This window comes from Pituophis catenifer, unplaced genomic scaffold, assembly GCF_029215685.1.
Source record: "Pituophis catenifer annectens isolate HBS135680 unplaced genomic scaffold, rPitCat1.0.hap2 SCAF_7, whole genome shotgun sequence".
Lineage (NCBI taxonomy): Eukaryota > Metazoa > Chordata > Lepidosauria > Squamata > Colubridae > Pituophis > Pituophis catenifer.
Window position 1 is genome coordinate 7,339,864 of NW_027256887.1, and position 23,721 is coordinate 7,363,584.

At 44.2% G+C, this 23,721-nt stretch overlaps 2 protein-coding genes across 2 annotated transcripts in view; both read left to right on the plus strand.

Moving 5' to 3' along the window:
* CRACR2A (calcium release activated channel regulator 2A) overlaps positions 1–6,979 on the plus strand; it is a 62,687-nt gene extending 55,708 nt beyond the window's left edge. Inside the window, exons 16-17 of the mRNA XM_070947532.1 lie at positions 4,872–4,948; positions 6,841–6,979. Of these exons, the coding sequence (XP_070803633.1) occupies positions 4,872–4,948; positions 6,841–6,931 (168 nt within the window). The 3' untranslated portion in view covers positions 6,932–6,979. The remainder of the gene's footprint in view (positions 1–4,871; positions 4,949–6,840) is intronic.
* A 9,470-nt stretch (positions 6,980–16,449) lies between these two features.
* The window catches only part of TSPAN9 (tetraspanin 9), a 136,320-nt gene continuing 129,048 nt past the window's right edge, over positions 16,450–23,721 (plus strand). Inside the window, exon 1 of the mRNA XM_070947257.1 lies at positions 16,450–16,510. The gene's annotated coding sequence lies outside the window, so the exon portion shown is untranslated. The remainder of the gene's footprint in view (positions 16,511–23,721) is intronic.

Genomic DNA, 23,721 nt, shown 5'->3' on the forward strand with positions numbered 1-23,721 from the left:
ATTCTGCTACATCTTGTTTTTCCCGGTTGTAGGAGTGGGGGGGAATCCCTTGATTCAGTAGCTTGTTTCAACAAAAGCCTCAGGAGCCGTTTCATTTTCTACTCACTGAGCTGTTAACTTCCTGATAAAGGAATTTGGAGGTTTCCTTTCCTTTCTGTCTACTTTGGAGCAGAGTCTTGTGTTCCTAAAAATGATTACAGAATAGAATAGAATAGAATAGAATAGAATAGAATAGAATAGAATAGAATAGAATAGAATAGAATATATGGACTGGACTGGACTGGACTGGACTGGACTGGACTGGAATAGAATAGAATAGAATAGAATAGAATAGAATAGAATAGAATAGAATAGAATAGAATATATGGACTGGACTGGACTGGACTGGACTGGACTGGACTGGACTGGACTGGACTAGAATAGAATAGAATAGAATAGAATAGAATAGAATAGAATAGAATAGAATATATGGACTGGACTGGACTGGACTGGACTGGAATAGAATAGAATAGAATAGAATAGAATAGAATAGAATAGAATAGAATAGAATAGAATAGAATATATGGACTGGACAGGACTGGAATAGAATAGAATAGAATAGAATAGAATAGAATAGAATAGAATAGAAAATATGGAATGGAATGAAATGGAATAGAATAGAATAGAATAGAATAGAATAGAATAGAATAGAATAGAATAGAAAATATGGAATGAAATGGAAGAGAATAGAATAGAATAGAATAGAATAGAATAGAATAGAATAGAATAGAAAATATGGAATGGAATGAAATGGAATAGAATAGAATAGAATAGAATAGAATAGAATAGAATAGAATAGAATTGAATAGAATAGAATAGAATAGAATAGAAAATATGGAATGGAATAGAATAGAATAGAATAGAATAGAATAGAATAGAATAGAATAGAATAGAATAGAATAGAATAGAATAGAATATATGGACTGGACAGGACTGGAATAGAATAGAATAGAATAGAATAGAATAGAATAGAATAGAATAGAATAGAATAGAATAGAATAACAGAGTTGGAAGGGACCTTGGAGGTCTTCTAGTCCACCCCCCTGCTCAAGCAGAAGAACCTATACTATTTCAGACAAATGGTTGTCCAATCTCTTCTTAAAAACCTGCAGAGTTGGAGCACCCACAACGTCTGAAGGCAAGTTGTTCCACTGATTAATTGTTCTCATTTTTAGGAAGTTTCTCCTTAATTCCAGGTTGCTTCTCTCCTTGATTAGTTTCCATCCATGGTTTCTTGTCCTGCCCTCCGGTGCTTTGGAGAACAATTTGAGCCCCTCTTCTTTGGGGCAGCCCCTCAAATATTGGAGTACTGCTGTCATGTGCCCCCTACTTCTTCTTTTCTCTAGACTGGCCAAACCCAATTCCTGCAACCGTTCTTTGTCTGTTTTAGTCTCCAGGCCTTCGATCCTCTTAGTTGCTTTTCTCTGCACTTTTTCCAAGGTCTCAGCATATATTTATTTTTTTGTAGGATGGTGACCAAAATTGGTTGCCGTATTCCAGGTGTGGCCTTACTAGGGTTTTATAAAGTGGTACTGGTACTTCCCATGATCTTGATTCTACCGGTAGTCCTTGACTTACAACAATTCGTTTAGTGACCGTTCGAAGTTACAACAGCACTGAAAAAAAAGTGACTGGTAACCGATTCTCAACATTTATGGCCATTACAGCATCTCCATGGTCATATGGTCAAAATTCGGGCATGTGATAGTTGCAGCATCCCCGGGGTCACATGATCACCAGTTGCGGATCTTCCCAGCTGGCTTCTGAGTAGCAAAGTCAACGGGGAAAATCCAGGTTTGCTTACATGGCTTAGGCCCGGGGTATTTGGCGGACCATCTGCAGCCAGCAACAGCTCCCCGTCGCCCAGTGTGTTCCCACAGGGAGGGCCTCCTCGGGGTGCCGTCGGCCAGACAATGTCAGTTGGCGACCCCTAAGGAGCGGGCCTTCTCTGTGGGCGCACCTACCCTGTGGAATCAGCTCCCCCTGGGGCTCCGGGTGGCCCCTGACCTTCGCTCTTTCCGCCGTGGCCTTAAAACATGGCTATTCCGCCTGGCCGGCTTGGACTGAAGGGGTTTTAGAGGGGATTTTAATGGTTTTTATAGTTTTATTGGGTATTTTTTTAAAAAAAATTAACTTTGTGTGTTTTATTGTCGTGAGCCGCCCTGAGTCCTTTCGGAGATAGGGCGGCATATAAGTTCAAATAATAAATAAATAATAAAATAAATAAGGACTCTATGATTCAGTTAACAACGGCAGCGCTCTGCCTAACGGCGGCAAAAAACGGTTGTGAAATGGTTGTACGACTCCAACGTAAACAACTGACTTGCTTAGCAACGGAAACGCTGGCTCAGTTGCGGCCGTAAGTCGAGGACTACCCTGTCCTGTACAAGTGCAAATGGAGATTGCCTTCCGTATGAATTCATACCTGTATTCATTAACGTCAAGTCGGGGACGATGGTTCCTGTCGTCCTTCCAGCCCTCTCTGAAAGAGGGACACAGTTCAGAGATTTCCCAGAAGTTCTTTCAAAGAGATTATCAGATCAGGATTTCACCTTCAGAAAATCATCCTGCATATCTCCTCCTTGGCTGGGTGAATGATAATCATGTTTTATTAACGTTGTTTTGTTCTCTCCCCCACTTCTTTTATCTGAGATGCGCAACGCCTTCCTTTTGATCCCTTCTTTTTGATCCCAGATTATCCTTCTGTTGCCATCCTGGGAGGCTTCCCACATTATCACCGTTCAACCATATTTGCCTTGATTTATCGGGAATTCAAGGTCGTTTCCCACACTGTGAGCATTAGCCTGCATACAAGGAGGGCCCGTGAATTTTTATTTATCATTGGAAAAAAAAGGGGTTTAAAAGAAACCTCCATTAGAGCCACATCCTTTTTTTCTCCTTCAGGTTTTTCTTTTCCCACGCGCCTCGTGATTCCACTCACTTTTTATCAGGCTGTTCTGTATATATATATAAAACTATACAGTATGTACACTATCTTTATTGTTTTTATTGTGACGCACTGCTTTGGGGCTGTCAAAGTCAGCTGGTCTGCAGCTGTAGAGGAAGTCCAAATTATCTCTCAGAATAACAGAGTTGGAAGGGACCTTGGAGGTCTTCTAATCCAACCCCCTGCTCAAGCAGGAGACCCTATACCCGTGATGGCGAACCTATGGCACACGTGCCACAGGTGACACACGGAGCCATATCAGTGGGCATGCAAGCTTTGCCCTAGCTCAGCTCCAGTGCGCGTGTGCATGCCGGCCAGCTGATTTTCGGGCCTTCCAGGCCTACCCGGCTGTTTCAGGCCTCCAGAGAGTCTCCGGGGGGTGGGGGAAGGGAATTTTCACCCTCTCCAGGCTCCTAGAAAGGTTCTGGAGCCTGGGGAGAGCGAAAAATGGGCCTTCCAATCCCACTGGAAGTCAGCTAATGGGCCATTTCCGGCCTCCGGAGGGCCTCCGAGGGGGTGAGGAAGGCTGTTTTTGCCCTCCCCAGCCTCCAAGAAAGCCTCTGGAGCCTGGGGAGGGTGAAAAACGGGCCTACTGGGCTCACCGTGCCATCATGTGCCAAAAGCAGGGGGAGCAGGGGAATCGTGCGCGCATTCATGGGGGAGGGTGGGATGCATTGAATTATGGGTGTGGGCACACGTGCGCACAACCCCCCCCTCTCCCCCCACTTTTGGCACGTGATGGCAAAAAGCTTAGCCATCACTGCCCTACACCATTTCTGACGAATGGCTGTCCAACATCTTCTTAAAAACTTCCAGGGTTGGAGCATTCACAACTTCTGGAGGCAAGTTGTTCCACGGATTCATTGTTCTGTCAGGAAATTTCTCCTTAGTTCTAGGTTGCTTCTCTCCTTGATTAGTTTCCACCCGTTGCTTCTTGTCCTGCTTTGGAGAATAGGCTGGCCCCCTCTTCTTTGTGGCAACCCCTGAGATATTGGAACGCTGCTGTCATGTCAACCCTAGTCAAGTCACTTACATGTACATCTCCAGCACAAACTGTTGACATACCCACACACACCCTTCGTCCTAACCATCTACTGAGGTCTCCATAAATCCAGAGAAATCTCTTCTGATGGGTTAGTCTCGTTTAAGAGCATGGAAGACCTATTTTAACATTTTTAAAGCACAGGCATTGATCCTCTCTGGCATATTTATTCATTATTTATATCTCGAAGTCGTGCTCTTTGCCAGAAACAGCAACTTTTCAAGGGTCGTTAATTTCCTTCGGATGAAACTTGTAGAATATAATTTAGGAAACGCGATAAGGATAGTTTCGCATCCGTAGGTTTGGTGCTGAATCTGGAGATGTCAGAGGTCTGTATTGGACAGAATATAGGATAACAAGAGTCGGAAGGGACCTTGGAGGTCTTCTAGTCCAACTGTCTTCTCAAGCAGGAGAACCTCTACCATTCCAGACAAGTAGCTGTCCAGTCTCTTCTTAAAAGCCTCCAGTGATTGAGCGCCCACAACTTCTGGTGGCAACTTCTGTTCCACCGATTAATTGTTCTGTCAGTTACTTATAGCGAAGTCACATTTATTATCCAAACAGAACAGCTACTTCAAGAGCTCTCGAGCAACACAGAAGGAAAAGGATGGGAAGTGGGATTTGAAAAAAGGGGGTTCTTGCAACCCCTCTAATTGTCTTGTCAATCTAGTTCTACTCTACGGAGTTGTTAAGAGCATGAATTCACTGGCTGCATCTTCCGTGTTTGAATTTTAGGGCCCATGCGGTGTCTTGCTTCTGGTTCCTTTCCCTTTGCCAAAAAACTACTATTAGGAATCTTTTAATTTTAGACAATCTCCCCCCTCCCCCTCTGCTCTGTTCTAGGATTACAGTATAATTTTTTACGAATGCAGTGCCTTGACGGGGGAGAACACCAAAGCATCTGTATTGCACTTGGCCAGGTAAGAAAAAGAGGACTTGAGTCAAGTAAATGCCAGAAAGTGATAGAAGGACAGTCCTTCCTATCTATCTATCTATCTATCTATCTATCTATCTATCTATCTATCTATCTATCTATCTATCTATCCTATCAATCATCTATCTCTATCTATCTCTATCTATCTCTCTAATCTATCTCTCTAATCTACCTCTATCTGTCTGTCTGTCTATCTATGTCTGTCTGTCTGTCTGTCTATTTATCGTATCAATCATTCTCCCTCCCTCTCTCTCTAATCTATCTCATCTCTCTAATCTACCTATCTATTTACATCTATCTATCTATCTATCTGTCTGTCTGTCTATCTATCTATCTATCTATCTATCTATCTATCTATCTATCTATCTATCTATCTATCTATCCTATCAATCATCTATCTATCTCTATCTATCTCTCTAATCTCTCTAATCTACCTATCTATCTACCTCTATCTGTCTGTCTGTCTGTCTGTCTGTCTGTCGTATGAATCATCTCGCTCCCTCTCTCTCTAATCTATCTACCTCTGTCTGTCTGTCTGTCTGTCTGTCTGTCTGTCTGTCTGTCTGTCTGTCTATCTATCTATCTATCTATCTATCTATCTATCTATCTTTTTTTTTAATATATACTTTATTGATTTTTTAAAAGTTTTTTAAAAGGAAAATATCCACTCTCTGTTATCATCAGAGGTGTCGTATAGTTACATATTTACGTTATATACATCATATACATATCTATTACATTCGAATCTACCATTATTGAACATAATGAACATACTGAACATATCTCATCTCTCTAATCTACCTATCTATTTACATTTATCTATCTATCTATTTATCTATCTATCTAATCAATCATCTATCTATCTCTATCTCTCTATCTCTCTATCTCTCTAATCTACCTATCTATCTACCTGTCTGTCTGTCTGTCTGTCTGTCTGTCTATCTATCTATCTATCTATCTATCTATCTATCTATCTATCTATCTATCCTATCAATCATCTATCTATCTCTATCTCTATCTCTCTAATCTACCTATCTATCTACCTCTGTCTGTCTGTCTATCTGTCTGTCTGTCTGTCTATTTATCGTATGAATCATCTCCCTTCCTCTCTCTCTAATCTATCTACATCTATCTATCTATCTATCTATCTATCTATCTATCTATCTATCTATCTATCTTATTTCTCTAATCAATCATCTATCTCTATTTATCTCTATCTATCTCTCTAATCTATCTATCTACCTCTATCTATCTATCTATCTATCTATCTATCTATCTATCTATCTATCTATCTATCATCTATCATCTATCGTATCAATCATCTCTCTCCCTCCCTCTTTCTCTAATCTATCTATCTCATCTCTATCTATCTCATTCTCTCTCTCTCTCTCTCACACACACACACACACTCTCAGTGCAGCAGGAAAAGATTCGTTTTAATGTCCAATGGGATGTATTCTTAGCACACATAGTGAAGGTCTTTCCATCATTTTCTACTTTTAACGCACTCATGAATGATTAATTGGTGAAATGGTTTCTCTCAGAGGGTTGTGGCGTTCGTGAGAGACACGTCGCTGAACCATCCCAAGCCCCCATCACAATCACAACCCTCCTTGATTGGGAGCTGCCTGGAGTTGGCTGAAAGATAAGCCGCCGTATAAATGTTTTAAAGTGAATAAAATAAATAATAAATAAAGGGGCCTCTTGGTATTTCTGCATCAGGAAAACTCTGTCTCCAAGTTTAAAATGCTAGAGAGAAGCAAGATCTCCACACGTTTCCATGTTTTCACGCTGCTTCTGGGAACGAGAATAAAATAGATGGTCCAGCTTGGGAAAAAACAACAACAATTCCCCTCCATCTGCTTTTGTCTCACATAGGATTTTAAAAGAGCAGGAAGACAACGTGAAAGAGAAAACTATTCAGCTGCAGCAACAGCCTAAAAAAACAACTTGCTGTTCCAGGCAATAAAGCACGCGTAGAACTCCCTTTAATAAATAAACACACAACCATTTTCCTCTTCCCTACACTACAGAGTCCTGGATTATATCGTCAGGCATTGTTTATGGCTTTTACAGGACCGGAAGACATTTTGCCTCATAGTTCGATTGAAATTTTAGAATGGAATACAGAATGTCAGAGCTGCAAGGGACCGTGGAGGTCTTCTAGTCCAACCCGCTTGCTCAAGACAGGAGACCTTATTTCCATTCCGGATAAATGACTGTTCAGTCCCTTCTTAAAAATCTGCAGTGATGGAGCACCCACAACTTCTGGAGGCAAGGGTCCATTTTTCATTCGGGCTTCTCATTTCTCAGGGGGGAAAAAAACAACCCTCTCCTGAAATAAACAGTGTCAGAGTCTTCACTTGATTTTTTTTTAGCATGCTTGAAAATGTATTTTTGAAAGTTCTTTAGGTGAAGTTTTCAAGCTGAGTTTATTGCTGGAGGATTGAATTAGATCATTAATTTCTGCCCTTTTCTTGATAGATCCTTTCCTTCTACTTTCCTTTTACTTATAGATCTCACGGGTCAATTGTTCTGTCAGGAAATTTCTCCTTAGTTCCAGATTGCTTCTCTCCTTGATTACAGTAGTGGCCAAAATTGTGGAAATCTTTTGGGAAAAGTGTTTTTCCCAAGAGCCGAGGTGGCGCAGTGGTTAGGGTGCAGTACTGCAGCTACTTCAGCTGACTGCTAGTTCAGCAGATCAGCGGATCAAATCTCACCGGCTCAAGGTTGACTCAGCCTTCCATCCTTCCGAGGTGGGTAAAATGAGGACCCAGATTGTTGGGGGCAATATGCTATTTAGTATACTGTCTTTGGTGTAAGCCGCCCAGAGTCCTCGGAGAGTGGGCGGCATAGAAATATGAATAATAATAATAATAATAATAAAAAGTGTATTTTCTAAAACTAGCTAATACCACTTTTTTGGGGGAGTAGTACCATAAAATTATATATCAACGGAAAGATCATTTAATCAAAGATGTAATGCAATAATTTTTATGAAGGATTTGCTATCAGAATGGCAGTTACAGTGTAAAGAAGAACACGTAGAAAAAAATGAGATGTACAAAAATGATCACCATAGAAAAAACGAGATATACAAAAATGATCGCCATGTCAGTTTATACTTAGTTGGGTAACCTTTAACATGAATTATGGCCTTACAGCATCTTCCCATGGAGTGAACCAAGTCTTTTAGTTCTGCAGCTGTTCGAATGTGAAACCAAGATTGAATGATGGCTTCTATTAACTGGGTTTTATTGCTGGGTTGCTTTTGACTAACAAGTTTCTTTAGTCGGCTCCATAGATTTTCAATTAGGTTAAGGTCTGGGCTATTCCCAGGCCATTCCAGATTATCTTGAAACTTCCCAAAAAAGTGGTGTTATTAGCCATCCAACCTCAAAAATACACTTTTCCCAAAAGGTTTCCACAATTTTGGCCACTGCTGCAGTTTCCATTCATTGCTTCTTGTCCTGTCCTCAAGTGCTTTGGAGAATAGGTTTACCTGCATCTTCTCTGTGCCAGCTCCTCAAATATTGGAAGTCTGCTATCATGTCACCCCAATCTTCCGTTTCATTAGATTAGACATATATCCAGTTCCTGCAACCGTTCTTCATATGTTTTAGCCTCCAGTCCCCTGATCATCTTTCTTGCTCTTCTCTATGTTGCAAAATCTTGGGATGCAAATATGGAAGATAATTGCTAATCAATTGTACTAAGAACAATTGCTTCAAGAGAAGGAAGGATCGGGAGCGTGTGGCTGCAGTCTGGCTTCCCTTCCTATTGACCTGGATTCATACATTTACAATGTAATGTTATGGTAAACTCACCTGCCACCAAACTATGTAATTAACTGTGACTTGGAAAGCAGAGATGCTTCAACCAGGAATATATCATCTCTTTTCCCATCATAAATATTTAGGAAGAAAGGGAAATACATGAGGACATCCAGATTTCACTGGCCTTTTAACCTGCAGGATTGTAAGAGAACAGAATAAGAGAGTTGGAAGGGACCTTGGAAGTCGTCTTGTCCAACTCCCTGTTCAAGCAGGAGACCTTATACCAGTGATGACCCTATACCTTTTTGCCGTTGTGTGCCAGCACCCATAATGCAAGGCACAAGTGACATCTCCCCCATGTTCCCCTGCCCCCTGTGCATGTGCACATGCCCCCCCACTCCATTTAGGGCCTAGTAGGCCTTCCTGCAGCCTCCTGGAAGCAAAAACAGGCCGGGGAGGGGGTGCACCGCATCCCCCGTGCCCCATTTTGGGCCTAGTAGGCCTCCCTGCAGCCTCCTGGGACCAAAAATGGGCTGAGGGGGGCGCACCGCATCCCCCGTGCCCCATTTTGGGCCTAGTAGGCCTCCCTACAGCCTCCTGGGACCAAAAACAGGCTGGGGGGTGCACCGCATCCCCCGTGCCCCATTTTGGGCCTAGTAGGCCTCCCTACAGCCTCCTGGGACCAAAAACGGGCTGGGGGGCGCACCGCATCCCCCGTGCCCCATTTTGGGCCTAGTAGGCCTCCCTACAGCCTCCTGGGACCAAAAACGGGCTGTGGGGGGTGCACCGCATCCCCCGTGCCCCATTTTGGGCCTAGTAAGCCTCCCTGCAGCCTCCCGAGACCAAAAATGTGACCCCGCCCCCCGTGTGTGTGCACACGACCCCTTCCGCGCATGAACGCGCATCTCTCGCATGCACTCCGCCCCCGCACATACGCAGCAGACCCGAAAATCAGCTGGCCGGTGGGAGGAGCACGCGCATGCGCAGTGAAACTGAGCTGGTCGACAGCTTGTGTGCCCGCAGAGAGGGCTCCGCGTGCCAGCTGTGGCACGCGTGCCGTAGGGTCGCCATTACCGCCCTATACCATTTCAGGCAAATGGTTGTCCAATCTCTCCTTAAAAACCTGCAGAAATTTCTCCTTCTAAGTTGCTTCTCTCCTTGGTTAGTTTCCATCCGTTGCTTCTTGTCCTGCCTTCAGGTGCTTTGGAGAATAGGTTGACCCCGTTCCTTGTGGTAGCCCCTCAAATATTGGAACACTGCTATCATGTCTCCCCTGGTCCTTCTTTTAAACTAGACATACCCAATTCCTGCAATCGTTTTAGCCTCCAGCCCCCTAAACATTCATGTTGCTTTTTTCTGGACTCTTTCCAGAGTCTCAGCATCCTTTTTTCATCATTCTGACCAAAACTGGATGCAGTATTCCAAGTATGGCTTTACCAAGGCATTATAAAGCAGTACTAACACTTCACGTGATCTTCGTTCCATCCCTCTGTTAATGCAGCCTAGGACTGTGTTGGCTTTTCTGGCAGCTGCCGCACACTGCTGGCTCATATTTAAGCGTTTTGTTAAGTGAGACCTGGATTGTGTCCACTTCTGAGCTCAGCTCTTTAAACACAGACCCTGAAGGACCGGATCAGGTTCAGAAGTGGCTCGTCGGGATTACAAAACCTGCAATCCGAGCCAATAAACAATTACCCATGTTTGGCTTGCAAAGGAGAAGAGTGAAATGAGATATGGTCGTAGTCTACAAAAGGAGTTATAAGTACAGGCTGCTGCATGTAAAAGAGGCAGATATATATTCCCAGTTGAAATGGCGAGCAGGGCGAGAAGAACTGGTTGACAGATTCAGGAAGATTTGGGAGATGAGACATACTGGAACCCTCTGCCTCTAGAACAGGGGTCGGCAACCTTAAAACACTCAAAGAGCCACAAAGGTCCTAACTGGAAGCCCCCCGTTCAATTCTGGAGCCGACCGGAAGTCCGGTTCCCCCACCATAGAGTCTCCTCCTAGTGTGGCGTTCTTTTTTCTCTGCCGACCGGAAGTCTGGTTCCCCCACCATAGCGTGGCGTCTTTTCTCCTAACCAAAAGCCCTATCAATTGTGGAGCCGACTGGCGATAAGGAGCCGCAGCAGAGGAATAAAAGAGCCACATACGGCTCCGGAGCCGCAGGTTGCCGACCCCTGCTCTAGAAGACCAGAGGCTCAGCTTGCTGGATGGCCCGAGCGCCATTGTCAGATAATTTAGTGGATTCTTACCCTGAGCAGAAAGAATTACCAAATGTCCACTAGATCTTTTATTCAAACCTACCCGTTTGATGACTAAATCAACAAGGCTGTTTCATTGGGTTCACATCTGGCACCAAACTGAAACAGATACCTTCTCTAAGTGGACACATGGATAAATAAAGTATAGTTGAACCATTCCTTACGGATCAAGGGAGTTTCTTCAGGAATTCTTCTTTAGGAAAATTAAACATTATCCCCTCATGTAACAAAGAACAGGTTCTTAATCTGGATCAACTAGATTCAAAAGCCACCTAGACAGGAATCAAGGCAGGTAGTTGTTGTCCATATGCCGAGGCTGCAGTGACTGAAAACGATCCTTCAAAATCGGAGGAGATGCCACTTCGTGCGAACCCATCTGTGTGCGAACTCAACATCCAGGTCAGCAAAATGAAGATTCTCAGTCATCCAGAGAGAATTGTCTGAAGGTTGCATTTTTTTAAAAAAATGAGGCCAGTTGCAATGATTCAGAGAACTTCAGACAACCCTCATCCAGGTCAGCAGGGAGATTAAATAAATTTAATCTGAAAACGCAAGCGGATTGTTACCCCAAGTTAGCAGTTACGATGTTAACAACTCCAGATCCAGCTAGAAAAACCAAACTAACTGGAAAGTGATTTGTGGATGGTGGATGTACAGAGTAACACTTTCATGCCATCAGGATAATGACTGTATGATTTGGGCTTCAAGGGATAGTTAGATGATGCTGATTGGTGCAATCGATTGTTCTTGTAATTTTTAAAAATATATATATTTATGATTTTATACGAGCTGCCTGGAATGTGTCAAATCAGGCAGGACATAACTTATGTAAATAAATAAAAATAAATGAATGCTCTGAGCTGGCTTAGCTGATTATTTGATGGATTCTGTCCCGCTTCTGGTTTATACACTCACACAGACAGTTGCCGTGGTGAATTAGCAGCTTTCCCGAGGTCGAGGAGATAACAGCACATAAGGAATGCAATCCAAAACAGTCTCTAAGCAACACCTGCTTGCTGGAGTGGTTTTGCTTTTTTAACAGGAGCGTACAGAATAGTCGAAATCCAATCCAAAGCTCTGAGAGCCAGGTCAAGGTTGTGAGACAATCCAGAGATCACAAGTTCACGAGCAGAAGAATCCATATAAACGTCACGCAAGAGCTGGAGATCAGAGAGTCGATTCCAACAAAGGCTACAGTGAAGCGGAAGAGGACAACTCGCCATGGCCAAATTCGTTGCGGCCAACTCAACACAGGTCAACTCGTTGTGGTCATAAGTCACTTTTTTCAGTGCCGTTGTAACTTTGAACAGTTGCTAAACGAACTGTTGTAAGTCGGGGCTACTTGTAGTAGGAGAAGGTGTAATGCCTGTTATGCATGAATGCTGACAGCCTCTCCGTCAAGGGTCTCCAGAAGAGCTCATGGGGCCCTTCCATGCAATCAGGCTGGGGTTAGACCATTAGAGTGAACCCTGAGTTCAAATCCCATTTGACAAAAGAACTCATAATGTGCCCTGGAACAGTTCATCTTCTCCTAACTCAACCTACCTCGCAGGATATAGAGATAGGGAGATCCTTTGTTAATGCCTTGAGAAAAAGAGAAAAGGAGGGTTTTAAAACCATATATAAATAGATGCAGAGGAAGTTCTCAACTTACAACAGTTCGCTTAGTGACCTAAGTTACGACGACACTGAAAAAAAGTGACGGATGACCATTTTTCAGACTTTATGACTGTTGCAGCATCCCCATAGTCAAGTGATTTACATTCAGATGCTTGACAACTGACTCGCATTTATGACGGTGGCAGTGTCACGTGATCCCCTTTTGCGACCTTCCGACAGGCCAAGTCGACGGGGCAGTCAGATTCACTTAACAGCCGTGTTCCTAATTGAACAGCTCCAGTGACTCACTTAACAACTGCGGCAAGGAAAGTCGTAAAACGGGGCAAAACTGTTAAAAGAGTTTGCAGCAATCCAACCAGCACACAAGTAAAACAATTCAGCAGGATTCATTTATAAAAGAAACTTCTTTATATACAATACCCATACAGCAGAAGCCAGAACCAGAACTCAGAATCCAGACACAACCAGAGCTGCAAAACAACCTAGTTTACGTAGGTAAAACCTGGCTAGAAAGAATATGCACATAAAAGCCTACGAAAAAGAAAAAGACATATATATATATATATATATATATATATATATATATATATATATATATATATATATATATACACACACATACATACATCTACATCTACATCTACATACACATACTCATACACATATACACATACACATACACATATATATACACATACACACACACACACACACACACACACACACACACACACACACACATATATATATATATATATATATATATATATATATATATACACACAGATCAGTGAACCTATGCCACGCCCAGGCTCTGAGCCATCTGGGTCACCAAACAGTCCCCATTGGCTGACCTGTTACCATGTCTATTCCAATTCATGAACTCTCACATACTGACAAAAACTCCCTGAACACATCTCACCTAGCAACATGTTAGGCTCAATTGTGGTCGTAAGTCGAGTTGAGAGAACCTGCACTTTTTTCCTGCTCTGAGTCTTTAGATCTTCCATATACAGGCAGTCGTCAACTTAACTGACCATAATTGAGCCTGGAATTATGCTCGTAAATTTTGTTGGTTGTTAAACGGCTCATTATATGACGGTGCCCAATTTTACCATCTTTTCTGCGGTGGTTGTTATTTAAATACCACCATTGCTAAGCAAACACCGCAGTCATTGAGGAAAACCACTGTACCCAATGGGGTGGGTTATTATTATTATTTTTTTTGCCAGAAACCAGAATTAAGCACTGGTTTCCTGAAAAACAACGAAAGAAATGTGGGATCCTATTAAATGCAGCCCGTAATGTGATCACATGGCCATAAAGGGGAGAAGGGGCAGCTATCAAAACTTCAGAACCGGGACATAAAATAGCCCTGGGGAGGTTTGTCATAACTTTGGACGGTTGCTAAGCAACAGGTCATAAGTCAAGGACTAGCTATATATTTGGCTTTTCACCTCAAATGAGCACCCAAGGTAGTTATTAGCAATTATCTGGGAACCACCCTGTGCAGAGAAGCAAAATCCTTTTTTTGGTGAACTAAAAATTGGCCTCAGGAACTGGATCCTGCCATTTTGGCGGGAAGGGAATCTCGGCAGCAAATGGGGCTTCTCTTTTGTGAGGACTTTCAGCTTTGCAAACCCTCGAATTTCATTTCTGCCCATTTGCCCAACCTATCAAGATGATTTTATACTCCATTTCTGCTTTCTAGAGCATAAGTGATTTATTTAACTTAAGAGCAGGCTTGGATCCTTCGGAAGGCTGGATTAGAAGGAACAAAAAAAATAAAATAAAAATTAAATTGCTGGAGAAAATCAGCCGAAAATGGAGTATGCTGATGATACCACTCAGATGAATAGAGGGAAACTTAAAAGAAGCAACGGATGGAAACTGAATAAAGAGAGAAGCAATTTAGAACTAAGGGGAAACTTCCTGATAATGAGGACAATTAACCAGTGGAACAACTTGCCACCAGAAGTTGTGAATGCTTCATCATTGGAAGTTTTTAAGAGGAGACTGGACAACCATTTGTCTGGAATAGTATAGGGTCTCCTGCTTGAGCAGGGGGTTAGACTAGAAGACCTCCGAAGGTCCCTTCCATTATTCCGTCATTCTAAAGTGAAAGAACAGAATGTCAAAGCTGATCTGCTGCTAAGTATTAAAAAGAAAAAATAAGCTTGTGCTATCAGGGCTAACGTGCCGGAAAGTTGTTACAGGTAGTCCTCGACTTGCGACCACAATTGAGCCCAAGATTTATGTTGCAAAGTGAGACATTTCTCAAGTGAGTTTTTGCCCTGCTCTACGGCTTTTCTTGCCACGTTCCTTCAGTGAATCCCCTGTAGCTGATAAAGTTAGAAATGAACTTTCGTTGCATACAGCTCTCAAAGGGTCACCACCTCCAACCTACACTACAAGAACCTGACAAAATAAATAAATAAATAAATGCAAAATTATATCTGTCTGTCTGTTTCTCTATCTAATCTATCTATCTATATCCATATCTCTCTCTCATCTATCTATCCATCTATCCATCCATCCATCCATCCATCCATATCTCTCTTTCTCTCATCTATCATCTCTCTCTCTCATCTATCTATATCTATCTATCATCTATCTATCTATCTATCTATCTATCTATCTATCTATCTATCTATCTATCTCCATATCTCTCTCTCTCATCTATCTATCCATCCATCCATCCATCCATCCATCCATCCATCCATCCATATCTCTCTTTCTCTCATCTCTCTCTCATCTATCTCTATCTATCTATCTATCTATCTATCTATCTATCTATCTATCTATCTCCATATCTCTCTCTCATCTATCTATCCATCCATCATCTCTCTCTCTCATAAATGTATCATCTATCTATCCATCCATCCATATCTCTTTCTCTCATCTATCATCTCTCTCTCTCATCTCTCTCTCTCCATCTATCCATATCTCTCATCTATCTATCCATCCATCTCTCTCTCTCTCATCTATCTATCCATCTCTTTCTCATCTATCTATCCATCATCTCCCTCTCTCTCATCCATCCATCTATCATCTATCTATCTATCATCTATCTATCTATCTATCTATCTATCTATCTATCTATCTATCCATCCATCCATATCTCTCTCATCTATCTATCCATCCATATCTCTCTCATTTATCTATATATCCATCTCTCTCTCTCATCTATCTATCCATCTCTCTCTCTCATCCATCCATCCATCTGTCATCTCTCTCTCATCTATCTGTGTCTGTCTGTCTGTCTGTCTGTCTGTCTGTCTGTCTTCCAGTCTTCCAGTCTGTCTATCCATCCATCCATCCATCCATCCATCCATCCATCCATCCATCCACACAGAGAAACAACAGTCTAGTTTGGACAGTCTAGATTCACTTAACAACTGGCTTGCTCAATTTAACGGCAGGGATTCGCTTAACCAAGGTGGCAAGAAAAGTCGTAAAACGGGGCAAAAGCACTGTCTCACTCAACCACATAAACGTGGGGCTCGGTTGGAGTCGTAAGTGGAGGACCACCTCTCCTCTCCCACTCGGGTGGACCCAGAGAAAGTCCGAGGACGGAGCCCAGAGAAGCGATCCATTGATCCGATCCAGCGGCGGATCCCTTTTAGGAGTCCCGGGAAGGCAAGAAGGCAGCCAGGCCGGGACTCAACCCGGAGCGGGGAGGCGCCGAGCCCTCCCTGCCGCGCAGCTGGGTTGGCTCTCGGGGCAGCACCGCCCGGCCTCCGCCTCCGCCTCCGTCCCTCCCCGCCCGGCCGTCCCGGCGCCGCCTGCCCCGTCCCGGTTTCCGCTGGCAGCCGAGCCGAGCCGAGCCGCGCCGTGCCAAGCGAGCAGACGGGGACCCGGGCTTGGTACCTCGGTCCAGCAAGGCGGTAAGTCGTGCGCTCCTCGCCCTGCATGGCCGGAGGGCAGCCAGGCCGGAGGAGCGAGCTGGATCGAGGGCTGCGGCCGGGGAGGCGGAGGGGTTCGGGGCAGGAGCTCGGTCCCGGGTCGGGGGGCTCCGGAGGGCTCGGTCGGGTGGGGGAAAGGAAGGCGGAGCGGGGCGGGAAGGTCTCTGGGGTGGGGGGGGGTGGGGGAGGCCAAAGAGCCCCTCTCCCCTCGCCCGCGAACCTTTGCAACTTCGGGGAAGTGGGGAGGGGGGCTCTCCTGCCAGCGCCATCTCACCCCCCACCCCACCCCGTCCCCCGTGGGTGCTGGGGGCCCGGGCCGGCGGGTGTGGAAAGCTGGGTCTCCATCCCGAAAGGCGGGCCCGAGAGAGGGGTTGCATTGGGCTGTCCGTTCCCCCCCCCCTCACACACACACACACACACACACACACACACACACTCTCTCTCTCTCTCTCTCTCTCTCTCCCCATCTCCGGCCGCTCTTCCTCCGAGAGTGCCAGGCGGGCGGAGCTTGAATTTGCCCAAACTTCGGTCCGGTTTGGTTAACTCGCGATTTGGGCTCTTCCAGGCGGTCTCGCGGCGCCTGGGAGGATCTCAATCTCTCTCTCTTTCTCTCTTTCTCTTTCCTTCCTTCCTTTCCCCCCTCTCCCCCTCTTTCCCTCTCCCTCCTATCGATGGTTCTCTCATTCTATCTCTCATCTATCGATTGTTCTATCTATCTAATGTCCTCTCTCCCTCCTTCCTTCCTTCCCTCTCTTTCCCCCCTCTCCCCCTCTCTTATCTATCCTTCGATCATTCTATCATCTAACTATTCTATTTAATGTTCTCCCTCTCTCCCCCTCTCTCTCCTATCTATCGTTCTATCATTGTATTCTATCTAATGTTCTCTCTCCCCCCTCCCTCTCCCCTCCCGCTCTCTTCCCCTCCTTCCCTCTCCCTCCTATCTATCCTTCTCTCATTCTATCTATCATCTATCTCTCCCCCCTCTCCCTCTCTCTCCTATCTTTCATTCAATCGTTCTATCATCTATCTATTCTATCTATTCTATCTAATGTTCTCTTTTCCCTCCCCCTCTCTCTCCCTCTCTCTCCCTCTCTCTCCTTTCTATCGTTGTATCATCTACCTACTCCATCTAATGTTCTCTCTCCCTCCCTCTCTCTCCCTCTCTCTCCTATCTATCGTTATATCATTCTGTCATCTATCTATTCTATCTAATGTTCTTTCTCTCTCCCTCCCTCTCTCCCCCTCTCTCCCTCTCTCTCCTATCTATCGTTCTATCATCTACCTATTCCATCTAATGTTCTCCCTCCCTCCCTCTCTCTTCCCTCCCTCTCTCTCCCTCTCTCTCCCTCTCTCTCCCTCTCTCTCCTATCTATCATTCTATCGTTCTATCATCTACCTACTCCATCTAATGTTCTCTCTCTCTCCCTCCCTCTCCCCCTCTCTCTCCCTCTCTCTCCTATCTATCGTTATATCATTCTGTCATCTATCTATTCTATCTAATGTTCTCTCTCTCTCTCCCTCCCTCTTTCCCTCCCCCCTCCCCCCTCTCCCTCACTCCCCTATCTCTCCCTCTCTCTCCTATCTATCGTTCTATTATCTACCTACTCCATCTAATGTTCTCTCTCTCTCCCTCCCTCTCTCCCTCCTCTCCCTCTCTCTCCTATCTATCGTTCTATTGTTCTATCATCTATCTATTGTTCTATCTAATGTTTTTATCCATCCAACCAACCAACCATCCATCCATCCATCCATCCATCCATCCATCCATCCATCCATCCATCCATCCAATGTTCTATCTATCTATCTATCTATCTATCTATCTATCTATCTATCTATCTATCTATCTATCTATCTATCTATCTATCGTTCTATCTATCTATCTATCTATCTATCTATCTATCTATCTATCTATCTATCTATCTATCTATCTATCGTTCTATCTATCGTTCTGTCTATCTATCTATCATTCTATCGTTCTATCTAATCTATCTATTTATTGGCAGCTTCCCCTCTAGGAAAAAAAAAAAAAGGACTGAGCAAAGGGGGAGGGGGCACGTTATCTTTCCATGGAAATGCTTAGAGCTCTTACTTCTCGTGTGAACAGTAGCTGAGGCTGTTCCGTGGAGGAGGGCGAACTGTGGTGGTTCAGTCTCTTCTTAAAAACCTCACTGATGAAACATCCAGGGTTGGGCTTCAAAAATTTTAGCAAAGGGTTCTCTGTGCAGTTGCTGGCCATGGTGGGTGTGGCCTAGTCAGCCTTCTGCACCACATGGGTGGGGGAGTGTTTTTATCCTCCCCAGGCTCTGGAGGCTTTTCTCGAGCTTCCGGGAGGGTGAAAACAGCCTCCTCAGGCTCCGGAGGCCCTCTGGAGGCCAGAAACGGGCCCATTTCCGGCCTTCCTGAAGTTCCAGTAGGCCCATTTTTCGCCCTTCCCGAGCCTCCGTGCGCACCCTGCACTTACCTGCATCCAAACGGGCCGCATGGGGGAGGGGCAGGGTGGGCGGGGCAAGCCAGGAGTGGGATTTGGGGGTTCTCCGAACTGCACAGAATCGATTCTCCTAAACCCCTGCGAACCCCCAGCAGCCCATCCCTGGAAACACCCCCACAACTTCTGGTGGCAAGCCGTTCCACTGGTTAATTGTCCTCCCTGTCAGGAAGTTTCTCCTTAATTCCAGGTTGCTTCTCTCCTTGGTTAGTTTCCATCCATTGTTTCTCGTCCTGCCCTCTAGTGCTTTGGAAAATTTGTCAGCTGACTGCAGAGGGACCGCATCAAGATCAGCAGAAGTGATAACACTTCTTTATACCATACTGGTGAGGTATTCCATACTTGGAATGCTGCCTCCAGTTCTGGTCACCACGTGTTCTGTCCCCGACCCACACGCACACACCCCAGCAGACGTCCAAGAGTTAAAGACCAAACCAGCCGACAAAATCCTTTTCCTTATGATAACGGAACTTGGCAGCAACCTAGTGGCTGCCTGCCAAGAGTTTATTACTTCAAAGAAAAGAGATAACTTCTCTCCGCTTCTGGTACATCAAAGTAAAATGCTCAATAATTACAGAGTCAATCAAGTCCAAAGATAATCCAGCAAAGTCTATAGCAAAAGTCCGGCAATGCAGAATGGCATGGAAGCTTTCAGCTTTGTTCGTCACAAGATTTGACTGGCCACCACGCTCCGTTTTATACCCTGTGGGGTGTGGTCCAGTGACTCAGCCTAATCTCAGACACGCCTTTTCTTCTGTTGCGCGTACTTATCTCTGCAACGCTGGCGTGGATCCAGCCAAGACTCATTACTCTCATCACTGTCCACCTGTGGCTGCGTGGACGTGCTTGGCCCCGGCCCTATCTCTTGCCCTTCAGCGGACACTGAAGGCATTGCCAGAGAGGAGGGTCCTGGAGAGGAAGGCCTTGCCAACTCCTCTCCTTCACTCTCGGAGTCCTCTCCTGCCAATGACATAGTCTCAGGTAACGGAGCCGCAACACTACAATACAGAAAAGTGGCTGAGACCTTAATTTTAAGGGGTGCAGAGAAGAGCAATAAAAATGATAAGTGCTCTGGAGGCTAAACCCGGGATGGTGAACCTATGGCACGCGAGCCGTCGCCTAGCTCAGCTCCACTGCGCATGCGTGCATATGCCTCCTGCTGGCCAGCTGTTTTTTGGGATGCACAGGGGGTGGGGCGTATGCGGGAGATGTGCACGCATGCGCTGGGAGTCGCATATGCATGCACAGGGGGCGGGGTGAAGCTGGGGTGGAGGCGGCATAACCTCCCCCACAGCCCGTTTTTGGGCCCAGGAGGCTGCAGAGAGACCTACTAGGCCCAAAACCGGGGCAGGGCATGTGTGCATGTCTGTGTGGGGGCGCACGCATTGTGTTGTGGGTGCCGGCACACACACGTGCACTTTTGGCACACGAAGAGAAAAAGGTTAGCCATCACTGGGCTCAACTGTATGATGAACAGTTGAGGGAGGGAGGCAGTGATGGGATTTAAGTAATTTAACAACCGGTTCTCTGCCCTAATGGTTTCTTCCAACAACCAGTGTGCGAAACTGCTCAGAAAGTTAACAACCGGTTCTCCCGAACCGGCTGAATCCCACCACTGGAGAGAGGTATGTCTACCCAATCAAAGAGAAGGATTACGGGGAGACATGATAGCTGTCTTTTAGTAGTTGAGGAGTTGTCATGGAGAAGGAAGGGCTAACTTGTTCTCCAAAGCACCAGAAGGCAGGGCAAGAAGCAAGGGATGGAAAAGTAATCAAGGAGAGGAGGAACCTAAGGAGAAATTTCCTGATGGTGAGAACAATTAAACAGTGGAATGGCTTGTCTCCAGAGGTTGTGGCAGTGGTGGATTGCTCCCAGTTCGCACCGGTTTACAAGAACCGGTAGTAAAAATTTGTAGTAGTTCCGAGAACCGGTAATAACATTGGCTGGCCACGCCACTGAACCGGTCCCCGGCCCGGTCGCCACTCGCTTACCCCGCCCATCTCATCAGAGGCTTTTTTTTTAAAACTTTTAAAAGCATTTTTTTTACAACCTCTTCAGACAAAAAAAATGCTTTTAAAAGTAAAAAAAAAAAAAAAAAAGGACTCTGATGATCCCGCGGCTCAGCTAGCATCGTCAGAGGCTTTTCAAAGCATTGTTTTCTGCAACCTCTTCAGCCGAAGAGGTGGTTAAAAAAAATGCCTTTAAAAGCCTCTGACGATGCCAGCTGATTTGCCTGATCGTCAGAGGCTTTTCAAAGCATTTTTTTCCTGCAACCTCTTAAGGTTGTAGAAAAAAATGCTTTTAAAAGTAAAAAAAAAAAAAAAAAAGTTGGCCACGCCCACCCAGTCACATTACCCCCCTCACCAAGTCACGCCCAAAGAACCGGTAGTAAAAAAATTTAGAACCCACTCCTGGGTTGTGGTTGCTCCCATCACTGGAGGCTTTTAAAAAGAGACTAGACAACCATTTGATCAGGATTGTATAAGACAGGAATCCCCAACCATACCGTAGTAGGCCGTGAGCTGTTTGCAACCAAGCCACGGAAATGATGGCCGAGCATTGAGTCATGCCCAGTTTTATGGCCTTCTCTGCCATGGTTGTTATGCAGTTGTTAAATAAATCATGCAGCTGTTACTAGAGCTAGCTTCATTGATTTTGCTCATAAATGTATGCCAATTGCAAGTGCCTCAATTTTGATCTCCTGACGGTCGGATGGCTGCAACGTCTGTAAGGGTGAGGAATGGCCGTAAGCCACCTTTTTCAGTGCTGTTGCAATTTGAACGGTCACTAAATGAATGGTTGTAAGTAGAGGACTACATATTTTCCTAGTAATTTCTTAGTTCCTGCCTAACTCCTGCTTCAGCCTTTCCCTATTAATAAAGCATCTCTCCTTTGTAAGCATATATGCATGAATGCTTATCTGCATGAATGCTATTCTGTTATTCCGTTATTCTGTTATTCCATTGTTCTGTTACTCTGTTATTCTGTTATTCCATTATTCCTTTATTTATTATTTTTATTTATTTATTTTATTTATTTATCTATTTTATTTATCTATTATTCTTTTATTCCGTTATTCCGTTATTCTATTATTCTGTTACTCCATTAGTCCATTATTCTATTATTCTGTTATTCTTTTATACTGTTATTCTGTTATTGTTACTCTGTTATTCTGTTACTCCATTATTGTTATTCTATTATTCTGTTATTCTGTTATTCTTTTATTCTGCTATTCTGTTATTTTATTATTCTGTTACTCCATTATTCTATTATTCTGTTACTCCATTATTGTTATTCTATTATTCTTTTATTCCGTTATTCCGTTATTTTATTATTCTGTTATTCTTTTATTCTGCTATTCTGTTATTTTATTATTCTGTTACTCCATTATTCTATTATTCTGTTACTCCATTATTGTTATTCTATTATTCTTTTATTCCGTTATTCCGTTATTCTGTTATTGAAACTCTGTTATTCCGTTATTCTGTTATTCTTTTATTCCGTTATTCTGTTATTTTATTATTCTGTTATTCTTTTATTCCGTTATTCTGTTATTTTATTATTCTGTTATTCTGTTATTCTGTTATTCTGTTATTCTTTTATTCCGTTATTCTGTTATTTTATTATTCTGTTATTCTCTTATTCTGTTATGAAATGAAGTGCACGCAGCTCTCACTGTAAAACTACAGTATTCATTTAGGGACTGTTCAAAGTTACAGAGGCACTGAAAAGTGACTTGTGACCGTTTTTCACACTTACGACCATTGCACTGTCCCTATGGTCACGTGATCAAAATTCAAACACTTGGCAACTGGCATGTATTTATGACGGTGGCCGTATCCTGGGTGTCATGTGATCCCCTTTTGCGACCTTCAGACAAGTGAAGTCAAAGATTCACTTAACAGCCGTGCTACTAGTTTAACAATGGCAATGATTCACTTAACAACGGTGGCTGGAAAGGTCGTCAGATGGGGCAAAACTCAACAGTGGTCACGCTTAGCAACAGAAATTTTGAGACCCAATTGTGGTCGTAAGTCGAGGACTCCCTGTACCAGGTATTTCTTACCCTACCTGCCATCCGGCTGCCCTGGATTGATTCCTCTGTCTGGAACCATCTTCTGGATGGGAGGGGCTGTTTTGGCTCCTCCGTTCCTGGGCTCCCGTCACATGGCTTGGCCACTGGACCGAAGCACAAGAGGCCTGCGGAAATTTAATCATTGACTGTGTTTTCTGCCGTGTTCTTTTTTAGTTCAGTGACTCGTTTCCTCTTTCAGAATTGTAACTCAAGTATTTCTGGAAGCAAAAAAAATAAATAAAAATGCAGCAGTCTTAAACGGCGCTAAACTGAGTTTAAATGTGTGGCATTCGAGAGATATTTTCTATTGTAGGAAGAAATATCCTTCTGGGTTCAGCTCCAAGTGGGGAAAAAGACACTGGAAACATGGAGACTGCTTGGAAAGATGGTTTAATGGTGGACAGGATCACGTGGTTTGAGTTCCTGAACAGAAAAAGGGCTGAGATGCAGCGAGTCCCCGGATTTTATGCCCTCTCTGGCTTTGAACTTCCTGGGGCCCAGAAAGAGTATCCTGATTGGTTGTCAGACTCCCAGGGGGTGGGGGTCTTAGCTAGCCTTGCTGGCTGATGTAATCTTCCCAAGTGCCGTGTGGTGAGTTTCTGTTGCTAGATGGGTCCTATTGTGTTAGTTTCT